At 35.3% G+C, this 12,585-nt stretch overlaps 1 protein-coding gene across 8 annotated transcripts in view; it reads right to left on the bottom strand.

The window, feature by feature from the left end:
• RNF180 (ring finger protein 180) overlaps positions 1-12,585 on the bottom strand; it is a 298,759-nt gene that overhangs the window by 260,959 nt on the left and 25,215 nt on the right. For 7 of the 8 annotated variants that reach the window (XM_089908900.1, XM_089908899.1, XM_089908902.1 and 4 more), the window contains exon 2: positions 8,718-8,852. In XM_089908900.1, coding sequence (XP_089765026.1) covers positions 8,718-8,852 — 135 coding nt within the window. Of the gene's footprint in view, positions 1-4,527; positions 4,894-8,717; positions 8,853-12,585 lie in introns of those variants that run through there. The other variant, XM_089908903.1, reaches the window with a different exon arrangement.

Raw genomic sequence — 12,585 nt, 5'->3', positions numbered from 1 at the left:
ACATAAAAGAATATACGCTCTATGACTACATATGTAAGAAACTCTAGAAAAGACCAAATGTTGTTACCTCTTGACAATGGTGGCAGGTACACGAGTACATATACATTTGTCAAAGCTCACTGAAATGTGTATTTCATTACATATAAATTATACCCTTGGGCTTCCCTGGTGGCACAGTGGTTAATAATCCGCCTGCCAAAGCAGGGGACACGGGTTCAAGTCCTGGTCTGGGAGGATCCCACATGTCGCGGAGCAACTAAGCCCATGCACCACAACTACTGAACATGTGCTCTACAGCCCGCGAGCCACAACTACTGAGCCCGCAAGCCACAACTACTGAAGCCCGCGCACCTAAAGCCCTGCTCCGCAACGAGAAGCCACCATAATGAGAAGCCCACGTGCCGCAACAAAGAGTAGCCCCCGCTCACTGCAACTAGGGAAAGCCCATGCACAGCAACGAAGACCCAATGCAGCCAAAAAAAAAAAAAATTATACCCTAATAAAACTAACCCTAAAAGTGAGCAGTGTAATTTTACCTAAATTTACTTTTTGAAGAACAGAATTAATCTTGTAAACATCAATACCTGTACACATTAGCCCCTTCCATTAGGAGCTGAGTTATGCAGATTAGTATAACTAATGAATTCTAGGTTCTGTCTATCCATGAGCTAAATAAATAAATATTTCTACATTGGTATAAAGAATAGAATATTATGTCAAAGTAAGTTAATAGCAATCAACCTATCAAGATTTATTGGGTCATTACTAGACACAGTGTTGACCATATAAAGGGAGTAAAGAAACTTATTTATATGCCAGGGACTGTGTTTTACCTTAGCACGTATTATCTCATTTTACTATTTCATTGTGCATATTCCATTATTTCATTTAATCAGATAAAGTGATCATGATATTTAGTCACATAAGATTGATCACTGTACTAAGAAACCACTATCTGTTATAAATTCTAGAGATATTTTATGAATATTCCTATGAGAAAAAACATTGGAGTCATATATCTAGGTATATAAAGGAAATTTTACAATGTACCTATTCTTCTTATTTTTACTAGGTAACAAGCATTTGTACTGTGCTACTACAGCCCAGGCACTCTTTGAAAGGTTTTATTATTTTACAAATAAGGAAACTGAACCAAGAGAAAGTAAGTAACTTTTATGTAACTTGTCCAAGGTCACACAGTAAGTAGCAAAGGAAGGATTCCCATCCACGCAGTCTGGCTTCAGAACTAAAGTCACTAAGCTTCCACTGTTACTTCCTATACCAAATCAATACTATCTTTTTTAGGGCAATCATCTTTCTTACATCTTTAGCCTGAGTATGTTTTAAGGTGTGATACTACTATTCTTCCAGAGGATTACAAAAAAAGCAAAACAAAACAAACAAAAATTGGAAGCATAACTTACTTTTAAATTAACCAAAAACAATGTACTAACTTATACAGAAGAAAGGTAGGTTTAGAAAAAATTCCAGTTGATTCTGATATGCAGCTCCCAAACCAATCTCCCTGATTTGAGAACTATTAACATAAAGCAAGCACGTATTTTTCTCTAAATATTTAAAAGTTAAAGCATTCTCTCATGCCAACAAAAAAGACAAAAATCAGTTACAGCAATTGATACTGGTGGAAGGAGCATAAAAGGCTGGGTTAAGAGTGTATAGTGTTGTTTCCCTTTCTGAAAATTAGATATGGCAAACAAAGAAAACCAGGATAAACACAGAGCCCTCAGTTATAAATGAGACTGCCAACTACTTCAACTGTAATTACACACACTGTCTTAGAAACATAAATATATATGATATTCATGATATTTACTTCCAATTTAATTTTACACGTAAAATAAGACATCAAACTATAAAGTCTACAGTCACTTAATTTTTTAAAAAATCACACAAATATATGTGATAAAACAAGTTTTAATGGATGTATTTTAAGATAAATGATTAAACGAAGCACCCTCATTTGAGGAATTTAAAGGCTTTAAAGTAGTGGCGTCAGGTTATCTCCTTGGGAAAAAATAAACTGAAAATTAGAAAAACTATATTATTAGGATTTTTAAAACCTTAATAGACAGCTTTTCGTGTCTCAAGTTTATCATGTGGGCAAAGGAGGAAGTGAAGGAAGACAAGTAACTAACAGCCAGTTTCACTTAATACTGTCAGAAAAATGTTGACAAAATATTTTGTAAATGAAATCTTCTGTTCAAGCAGTAGGGGGAGCTAACGCATTGTTATTGATATTGCTTTTTCTTTAAGGGTAGGGAATGTTTTCAGTTACTGTGTACAAAGAGAACTTCTTTAACTTTAAAATTACAAACTGTATGCATTATCTTTTTATCATTTAATGATTGTTAAGAGTTTTAATTGAACAGAACAGTTTAAATGTAAAAAGATGACATAATATTATTATATAATTTTTGAAAAATGTTTAACACTAACACATTTCCAATGTTAGTAATAACATTCCGTTAGCTAACACATTAAAAGTTAGCCAACTATATTATTTAATATAGTTTATTTAAATATTTGCAGCTATCAGCTATAAACACTACAGGGAAAAAGATCAGGTAATAAAAATGTCATTTAGATTAACATTATTAATTGTTTAAAGGGTTATAAATATAAACGAACCAAATCCTATTGGACTGCCTGGTTTTACTATTGTAGGTTGAGAACATACTTCAAGGGTGAAATTTTTCTTTACTCAAAAGTCAGAATGAATAAAAAAGAAACTGAAAGCCTCATTTAAAGGCAGACCATTCCCTGCACGTATTCTTGCTACCTTTCTAATATCACGCTTTCAAAATTGCCAAAATAATTTTTTAAAAATTCAATGGTCATGTCACTCCTTTTCACTGACTTTCCAGCTTTTAGGAAAAAGATCAAAGTCCTTAATTTGTCTTGCAAGACCATAAATGATCTAACCAACACCCATCTTTCTAGCCTCAAATCTGGCCAAACTCTCTCTCGATCTCTGCCCTCCAATCATAGAAATCTTCTAGTTCCATGGAGATACATCACATTCTTTCCACCACAGGGCCTGTGAATATGCTGGCCCCAAAGCTTGGAAGGTCCTCTGTCTCGTACTGTCCTAGCTACTCATCCACCGTATCTCTACACAAGTTGTTTCCTCAGAAAAGCCTCCCGCTTACAACAACAATCCTATGTCCATGTCCTATCTTTATGGCTCCCTATACGTTTCCTTTTCTTCCACTTACACAGCTAATAATTTAATATTTATGACTGAACACTATCCTGAAAGTTTCACAAGGACAGAACACTTATCTTCTGCTCTTCATTGAATTTCCAGTGCCTGTCATATCTTAATTGATCTGAGCTGGCATAACAAAATACCACAGACTGGATGGCTTAGACAACAGACATTTATTCTTCACAGTCCTGGAGGCTGGAAGTCTATGATCAAAGTGCCAGCATGTTCAGGTACTGGTGAGAGCTCTCCTCTTAATTTGCAGATAGCTGCCTTCTTGCTGTATCCTCACATGGTAGAGAGAGAAAGAGATCTCTCTCTTCCCCTTCTTATAAGAGAGAAAAGAGATTTCTCTCTCTCTTCTTCTTACTGGATTAAGGCCCCATCCTTATAACCTGATTTACCCTTAGAAACCTCCTAAAGACCTATCTCCAGATACAGTCACTTCGGTGGTTAGGACTCACAGCTACAATGAACATTGACCAATGATTTCCTCCTTGCTAAAACCAAAGCATACTTTTAATTCTCATTCAGAGTCTCTACATTTGGCCATGCAGTTTGTATGCCATTTCTGTACAAATCTGGGGGCACTTTTCACAGATTAGCACCCTCTAGAATTATGCAGTGTACAACCTGCACATTAAAGGCAGTATCTGGTCTTCTATGTCTCGCTACAACGTTCAATATTACTAACGAATCCCTCCTTCTGGAAGATATTCATCCCTTGGCTTCCATAACACTGTATCCTGATTTTCAATCCTATCTTTCTTACTACTGTTTTTTTCCTACTTTGTGATTTTTTTTCCTGTCCATCCCCTAAATGTTCCTAGGCCCTCTTCTTTCTCACTCCATTCACACTCTGCATGGTGATCTCATCTACTTTCACAGCTTGACTCACCACTTAAATGCTGATGACTCCCAAATCCACACTTTCAGTTCAGATCTCTGCTCTGAATCCCATAACCATAGAACCAGCAGCCTGCCAGAAATCTCTTTTTAAATGTCCTTTTAGGCCACATAAACTTGACATGCCCCAAACTGTGTCAAAACGGACTAAGAAGTGAAAGCAGAGGACATCACGTCTGACGCAACACCCACCCCGCCAGACTTCACAAACGGAGACCAATTTTGTTATTTTCTGGTTTTAGGGTTTTCATTGTTATTTTTTGCTTTTGGTTTTGGTTCTGGCCCACATTTCATGTATCTCAGGCCTGAAGGTAGAGTAGGAGTCCCCTTTTGTCCCTGTGGACATTGTAGACTGTCTCAAAATTCCATTCTAAATTCCCAGTCACATGCCTTACCATATGCCAGTGGCTGGAAAACTAAAGCTCAAATGTCCCAGATTCCCTTACAGCTCAAGTTCCACACGTGACCTAGCTTTCCCCAAGCTGATACACTGTTCAATATTATGAAAGCAGAAGTGATGAGTATATTTGTGCTGTTTCTTCTAGCAAGCTTGGTTTTGAAGGTACTTAGTTAGTCTGCGGCAAAAGTTAGTGATTCCAATGTCCAGTTCCTAGTTCTGTGGGGACTAAGAGGCAGCGTGTGAGACTTCCATTTCCTGGCATTGGTCAGGGCTAAACAAGTGTGGTTCTGGAGCCAACAGCTGTGGATGCTATTTCCTCAGTTTCCTGATCCTTTATGCTCTTCTGAGGGCCATTTCACACCTGCATGGGGTGAGGAAGACAGGAGACAAAGTCCAGGGTTTGCTCAGGGTCAGAAGACTATAAGAGGGAACTCCTACATAAAGCTGGGTTATAATATCAGTATAAGGGTGAATGAGAAATAAACCTGTTGCTCAGAAGGACAAAGAAGGAAAGTTGCCTATCTCAACTTTGGTATTCAGTAGAAGGAAAGGAAAACAACTTCTCAGGGTACTGAAGAATTTCTTAAACAAAAAGTACAGAACATAAAGGAGATGATTAATAAATTTATCTATATTATTTTACAAATTCTGTTCATCAAAAGATACCACAAAGAGTGAAATACAAGTTATATAAACTGGCAAAAGATATTTGCAATATAATAACCAACAAATAATTAGTATTCAGAGTACATAAAGAGCTTCCAAAAATCAAAGCTACATAATAGAAAAACAGGTAAGGACAAAAAGACATTTCACAGAAAACACAAACAGCCTTAAACAATGAAAAGATGTTAAATGTTGGCAAAGATGTGGAATCACAGCAATGTTTAACTGCTGCTCATGGGACTGTCATTTGAAAACAACTTAGCATTGCCCAGTAAAGGTGAAGAATCACATATCCTGCAACATACAACTCCATTTCCAGTAATATACTCCTGTCTATGTCTGTCAAGATATGGACAAGTAGCATGGCTTGTAAGAGCAAAACAACTAGATTTAACTCAATGGTAGAGTGAATTATAAATTGTGATATGTTAATACACTGGAATACTACACAAAAGTGAAAAACTGGAGCTGCACTACATGCTGATATTAAGTAAAAGCAGCAATTCCCAGAAGAATACCCACCTATGTTGTGATTTCATTTACAGAAAGTAGACAAACAAAACACTTCCAGAAACAAGAAAAACACTTATTTTATACACAGATACATTTTAAATTATATTGTTATATAGGTAATAAATTAAGATGATTTGATAGGTGATAAATTTAGCATTCTTTCATCATAGCATCTGATAGATTACTTTTAGATTACAATATTTTGTTTCCTTTAATTAAAACAGATGCTTCTAAGTTCATCTTTAATATTTATATAAAATGAATGTATTTATAAATGTAAAATATGTTTGTATAGTTCAAAGAAATACTTAAAGAGAAGCAAATACCAATACACCCACCACCCAGCTTAATAAGTACAACATTACCACTACTTTAGAAGCCCCCTCAGGATCCCTCTCTAATTGTATACTCCTCCTTCCCCCTAGACTTAACAATGATATTGAATTATTCCTCAGGCAGGTTTTTAACAGGTTTCATATATGTATGTTTTATTTTATATGCATATAATATATATACCTTTATATACATTATTTTATATAAATATAAAAATATTTAAATAATATATTTATGTAAATATGCATTTTATATCTATTATTTTTAATAAATATATTTTTATTTTATAAGTTAGTTTCAATAATTATACATATATATTTTATTATGTATATACATAAACATTTTATTTTATATATAAAACTATAGTGACAGAAAGCAAATCAGTGGTTGCCCAAGGCTGGGGTTGGAAACAGGGCAAATGGGCCTAAGAAAACTTTCTGAGGTAAGAGAAAGATTTTAAAACTGTTATCATTGAATTGTATTCTTACAATAAATAAATTTTATGGTTTACAAATTATACTTAAAAATCTGTAAAAAAAAATACATACATAGATTTCACAATCTCCTTTGGGAAACCTCTGTGACTAGCCCAGGCAACATTTGCTTACATTCCTCTGTTAGAGTACTTATCAAATCAGGTTACACTGCTTGGCCTATTTTCAACTACAGTTTAAAGCTCCTAGAGGACCAGAATGTTTTTTCAATCTTCTATCACTCTCTTCTACAACCTATCCCATTACATCCTAGAGCAGTGTTTGAACTTCTCTTGCTTATTGAGAAGGTGTGACATTGCATAATACCCTGATGGAGGAGCAAAGGCAGTAAAGAGAGTGTGGGGTGAGGTGCACAAGCTCAGGACCCTCACTGTCAGGTTCAACTGTAACTGCACTGCTGGTAAAAGTGTAATCTCAGGCAATTTATTTAATCTTCTGTGCCTCAGTTCCCTATCTATAAAATTGAGATGACAGATTATCTCCTTCAAGGTAATCTATCCTTCTATCCTTATACTATAAGGAATGAATAATATAAAACATTCAAAACAACGCCTACCTAATAAGCATAAAAAAAGGTACTGGACATCATTATCACTAGGAAAAAACAAATTAAAACTATAATGATATACCACTATACATCTACCGGAATGTCTCAAGTTACAAAATCTGAAAATACCACCTGTAGACAAAAGGTGTAGAGCAACTGGAATTCTCATCACTGTTGCTGGAAGTGAACATTCACTTTGGAAAACTACTAGCAGCTTCTAAAAAACTTAAAATACACCTACTCTATGACCCCCCCAAATTCATTCCTATGTATATATCAAAAAGAAATAACAAAACACAAACACATAAAGTCTTTTACAAGAATACTGATAGCAGTTTTATTCATAACCCAAAACTAGAAATTCAAATGTCCATCAGCAGAAAATAATGATAAATTGTGGTATATTCATAAACGGCACACTACTCAGGAAAGAGGAAGAAAACTACATAACACAAAATATAAATGAGCCTTTAAAACATTATGCTGAGCAAATTAAGTCAGGTGCAAAAGAGTATATGCTATATGATTCCATTAGAATGAAGGTCAGGAACAGGCAAAACTAGTCTATGGTGATAGATATCAATATAGTGGTTGTCTTGTGAGAGGGGAGTATTGCCTGGAAAAGGGCAAAACAACTTTCTGGGGTGATGAAAATATTGTATATCTTGATCTGATTCGTAGCAGGGCTGAAAAAAATTTAACAAGCTGTATACTTTTTTTTTTACTCTATAAATTACACCCAATAAAATACTCAGCATGAAAAGATTTCTTCCTCCAATTGTTTTTTCAGTTTTTAAAAAATGTTAACAAAAAAAGTAGCTGACATGTAGTAAGTATGCAGTCAAAGTCTTCCGCTATTATCAGTTCAAGCTGGCTAATCTGTTAGAGTGGATAGGAAATAATCATGATCAAATGTGGCTGAGGAAAAACTTAAACAAAACAAACAGTCTCTCAAAGAAGGGGAAGAAAACAATTACATCCACTCTCTCTGCTGAATTGAGAATTCCCTGTAAAGTGCATGGATTACTATCTAGTTTGGACCTCTCTGATACTGCCTCTTGCATATTGCTCTTAGAGAAGTTTAGGGATTTTATCTGTTTTTTTAAAAACATTTACTTTTCCCAGGACAACCAATTAAATGCTTTTAAATATTATTCAGGTTTTTCTATTGACTTTTAAATTATACATGAACTTTCCCTTTTAGGCCCATACTGAATACTATATATATAATATGTATATATATATGTTTATATATATGTATACATTTTTATATACATATAAAAATAGGTTTTTTATTTTTTAATATGATCTTGAATTAATTGTGTGGTGATGACTAAGGTTCACTCATGGTGGGGATAAAATAAACATAGACTATTATCTTCAACCTATGTTTGTGATCCTGCACTTAAAACTTTAACGTCATGTTAATGTCAGCAGCTAGAGGTAAACTTAATTGTAACTGTGGAAGGTGGGGTGCCTTTCGAATACCACTTTGAAATGTTTTCAGTGGATCAGGTAAAATAAGGTAAAAGCTAAGTCAGGTGTGGAGGGATATGTGTACATGTGTAGGTGTGCCCCCAGCATTTCTATACTAGGAAATTATTTGATGATTATACAGTTAGCAATACTCACCTTAGTCACTTGATTCTCAAGACATTCCATGAAACAACCAGAACCTGCTATGCATTTTCTACATTTCCAACAACGAAGAATACTTATTTCTTCTTGATTATGATTCTTAGTTATCAATTCTTTACTTCTCTTCATCTGTGGGAAAATTAATGCATTTTTAGAATGTTAAACCGTGTCAGATTAAACTTGATTTTCTAAACCCTTTGAACAGCATTAGCTACATGAGGACCAGAAGGAAGAGAATTATCATTTATTGAGGTACCTACTAGTCTTAGGCTAGGGGTGCTCTATAAACTATATCCAGGATTAATTCTGATAATGATGCATTATATTAGTGACTACCAGCTTCTTTTATTTTTGCAGAACATTTTGTCTATTTCTTTCCATCTGTTCTCACTAAGAGTGGTAAAAGGTAAGAACAGTTAAATAAGTTACTCCAGTATTTAAAACTCATAACAAAGAACTATAAATATTCTTACAAATAGGATGTTTTGAATAGCCACAGCTTTAAATTTTAAATATAACAGGATTTACTGAGTTGTAGTTAATTCTGTGAAAATTAGAAGTAATTACTTCACACGGGTCAGAATGGCCATCATTCTGGAGAAAAGGGAACCCTCTTGCACTGTTGGTGGGAATGTAAATTGATACAACCACTATGGAGAACAGTATGGAAGTTCCTTAAGAAACTAAAAATAGAACTACCATATGACCCAGCAATCCTCCTACTGGTCATATACCCAGAGAAGACCATAATTCAAAAAGACATATGCACCCCAATGTTCACTGCAGTACTATTCACAATAGGCAGGACATGGAAGCAAGCTAAATGTCCATCAACAGAGGAATGGATAAGGAAGATGTGTACATATGCACAATGGAATATTACTCAGCCATTAAAAGAAACGAAATCTGGTCATTTGTATAGACGTGGATGGACCTAGAGACTGTCATACAGAGTGAAGTAAGTCATAAAGAGAAAAACAAATATCATTTACTAACGCATATATGTGGAATCTAAAAAAATGGTATAGGTGATCTTATTTGCAAAGCAGAAATACAGACACAGATGTAGAGAACAAACGTATGAACACCAAGGGGTAAAGGGGGGTGGGATGAATTGGGAGATGGGGATTGACATATATACACTATTGATACTATGTATAAAATAGATAACTAATGAGAACCTACTGTATAGCACAGGGAACTCTACTCAATGCTCTGCGATGACCTAAATGGGAAGGAAATCCAAAAAGGAGGGGATATATGTATACGTATAGCTGACTCGCTTTGCTGTACAGTAGAAACTAATACAACATTGTAAAGCAACTGTACTCCAATAAAAAAAAAATTACTTCAAATTAATGGGAAAAATCCTGTATCCTAAATGCATTAATTTCTCTTGTATATTGTATTCAGTGGAACAGTTAACTATACTACATCTTGTGCTATGTGCAAAGACTTAGATAATAACCCTACCATTTTTTTAGTCTATTTTTATACTTGAGATTTTATGTCAGTATTGTGATTCAGACCAATTTGGGAAAACAGTTTCATACTAATAAGGATTCCAAAATAGGTGCAGTGTATTTAATAACCTGCCTGGTAACTACTCATTACAAAGAAAAGAAATGTTAATTTATTAAGCTGTCCACAAGGGCCTACCTAGCTCCCTGGCCACATTCCCTCATTTGTTAGATCTTTAATATTTCATTTATTCAACAAACATTTACTGAGAGCTAACCATATGCCCCACAATGAGTCAAACTCTGGGGGCACAAAGATGAGTAAAACTTATTTTCTGTCACAGACCTCACTATGCTACAGATCAACAGTTTTCTACCCTAGCTCATTAGAATAACTTGAGAAGCTTTACAAAATAGTGATGCCTAGGCCAGGCCCCACTCTTAGAAATTTTGACTTATTCTGAAATGGGGAGGGAGTTAGGAATGGGTACTTTTTATTAAAAAGCTCCCCAGGTGATTCTATACTGTGGTCAGGGTGAGGACAGGCTGTGTTAATACACAAACAATTAACTAAGATGTAACAGCCGAAGGGACAAGAGACGGAACATAGATGGACTTGAACCAAATTTAAAGGAAGGATTTGAAGAATTCTACCTGAAAGAGCACAGTATGCCCCTCTTGCAACCTATCTAGCTCTGTCTGACCTTCAGGTGCTAGGCAGCAGTTCAGTCTCCACTGACATCTTCAGAACCCATCCTTAGCCCAGTTGCCACTCTACTTAAGCTTTGTCCTCAATGATCATCAATAATATCTTAATTTGCAAGTGTCCTGACCTCCCCCTGCTTTCATCATTGTTGATGCTACCCTCCTTAGCTTCATTAGCACTCCTTTCATCTCTCAGTAGTCTTCCTAACATCTTCTATCCTCATCTCCCTTTTAAACACCAATGGTTCTCAACCAGGAATGGGGATTGCAGGGAGGGATAACATCGGAATCAACAAAGGAGAAATTCCATATCCGCCTATGTTCTCCCCTTCCCTGAGATCCATACACACCTCCCCACTTCTCCCCTCCCCTCAGGGTGGTTCCACGCCCTCTTGGAGTGCAAGCATGTAGTTAGAAAAATCCCTATTGGTGATTCTAATAAGTTTTCACTGAGAATTATACTCTGTGTGACAACTCTTTTATGGCAATGATTTTTAAATCTATACATCTAGTTTGATCTTATTCCAAAGCTCTAAGACCGATATTTTCAAATTCTGAATGTCAAATGCTATCTCTACATGAATCTCCTTTAGGGCCTTTGTAGTGGCTGTTCGCTCTGTCTACCCTGTACGGTAGCCACTTGTTAGATGTGTTATTAAGCGCTCGAAATGTGGCTAATCTAAACTGAGATGCACAGTAAGGGTAAAATATACACTGAATTTTGAATATTGTGTAGAAAAAAAGAATGTTAAATATCTTAATAGTTTTCATATTTATTTCATGTTGAAATCAAATTTTTAATATATCTGAGTTAAATAAAATATAATTGTAAAAATTAATTTCACGTTTCCTTTTACTTTTTGAATGTGGCTACTGTAAATTTTTAAATTACATATCTGGACAGCACCTGTCTAGACCTCCTCGCCCCAGGTCTCTGTATGGTTGGCTCTATTCTCATCATTCAGAGGTCAGCTCACATTCATGTCCTCATAGGTATGGTATAAGAAGCACCTGGGGAGTTTATTTAAACGTATGTCACAGGGCCACAGTCCCAGGAATTCTAATTCAATGTTCCTAGGGTGGGATTCTGCATATTTAACAAGCAACTAGATGATTCTGTAACAGGTGATCTGAAGATCACACTCTGAGGGACAGAATACAATCTAAGCTCCATTTGCAACAACATGGATAAACCCGGAGAGTATTAAGCTTAGTGGAATAGGTCAGACAGAGAAAGACAAATATGCTACCACTTATATGCAGAATCTAAAAAATAAAACAGATAAATGTATATAATAAAATAGAAACAGACCCACAGGTATAGAGAACAAACTAGTGGTTACAGTGTGGAGAGGGAAAAGGAGAGGGGCAAGATAGGGGTATGGGATTAAGAGCTATGAACCACTATGTATAAAATAGATAAGCAACAAGGGATATGTTGTACAGCACAGGGAAATATGGCCATTATTTTGTAATAACTTTAAATAAAGTATAATCTGTAAAAATACTGAATCACTATGTTGTACACCTGAAACTAATATAACATTGTAAATCAACTATACTTTAATTAAAAAAAACATACAGTCTAAGCTTTTTAAGATGTCAAAAAAGGTCCTTTAGGTAGCACAAGGGATTCTTGCAATGGAACTGTTCTGTATCTGATTGTGGTGTTGCTCACATAAACCTACACATGTGAT

This window comes from Delphinapterus leucas, chromosome 3 (assembly GCF_059928025.1).
Source record: "Delphinapterus leucas isolate spDelLeu-1000000601 "Yukka" chromosome 3, BTC_Dleu_Yukka2, whole genome shotgun sequence".
NCBI lineage: Eukaryota > Metazoa > Chordata > Mammalia > Artiodactyla > Monodontidae > Delphinapterus > Delphinapterus leucas.
Note: the sequence above shows the minus strand (reverse complement) of the source record. Positions and strands in the feature narration are given on the sequence as shown.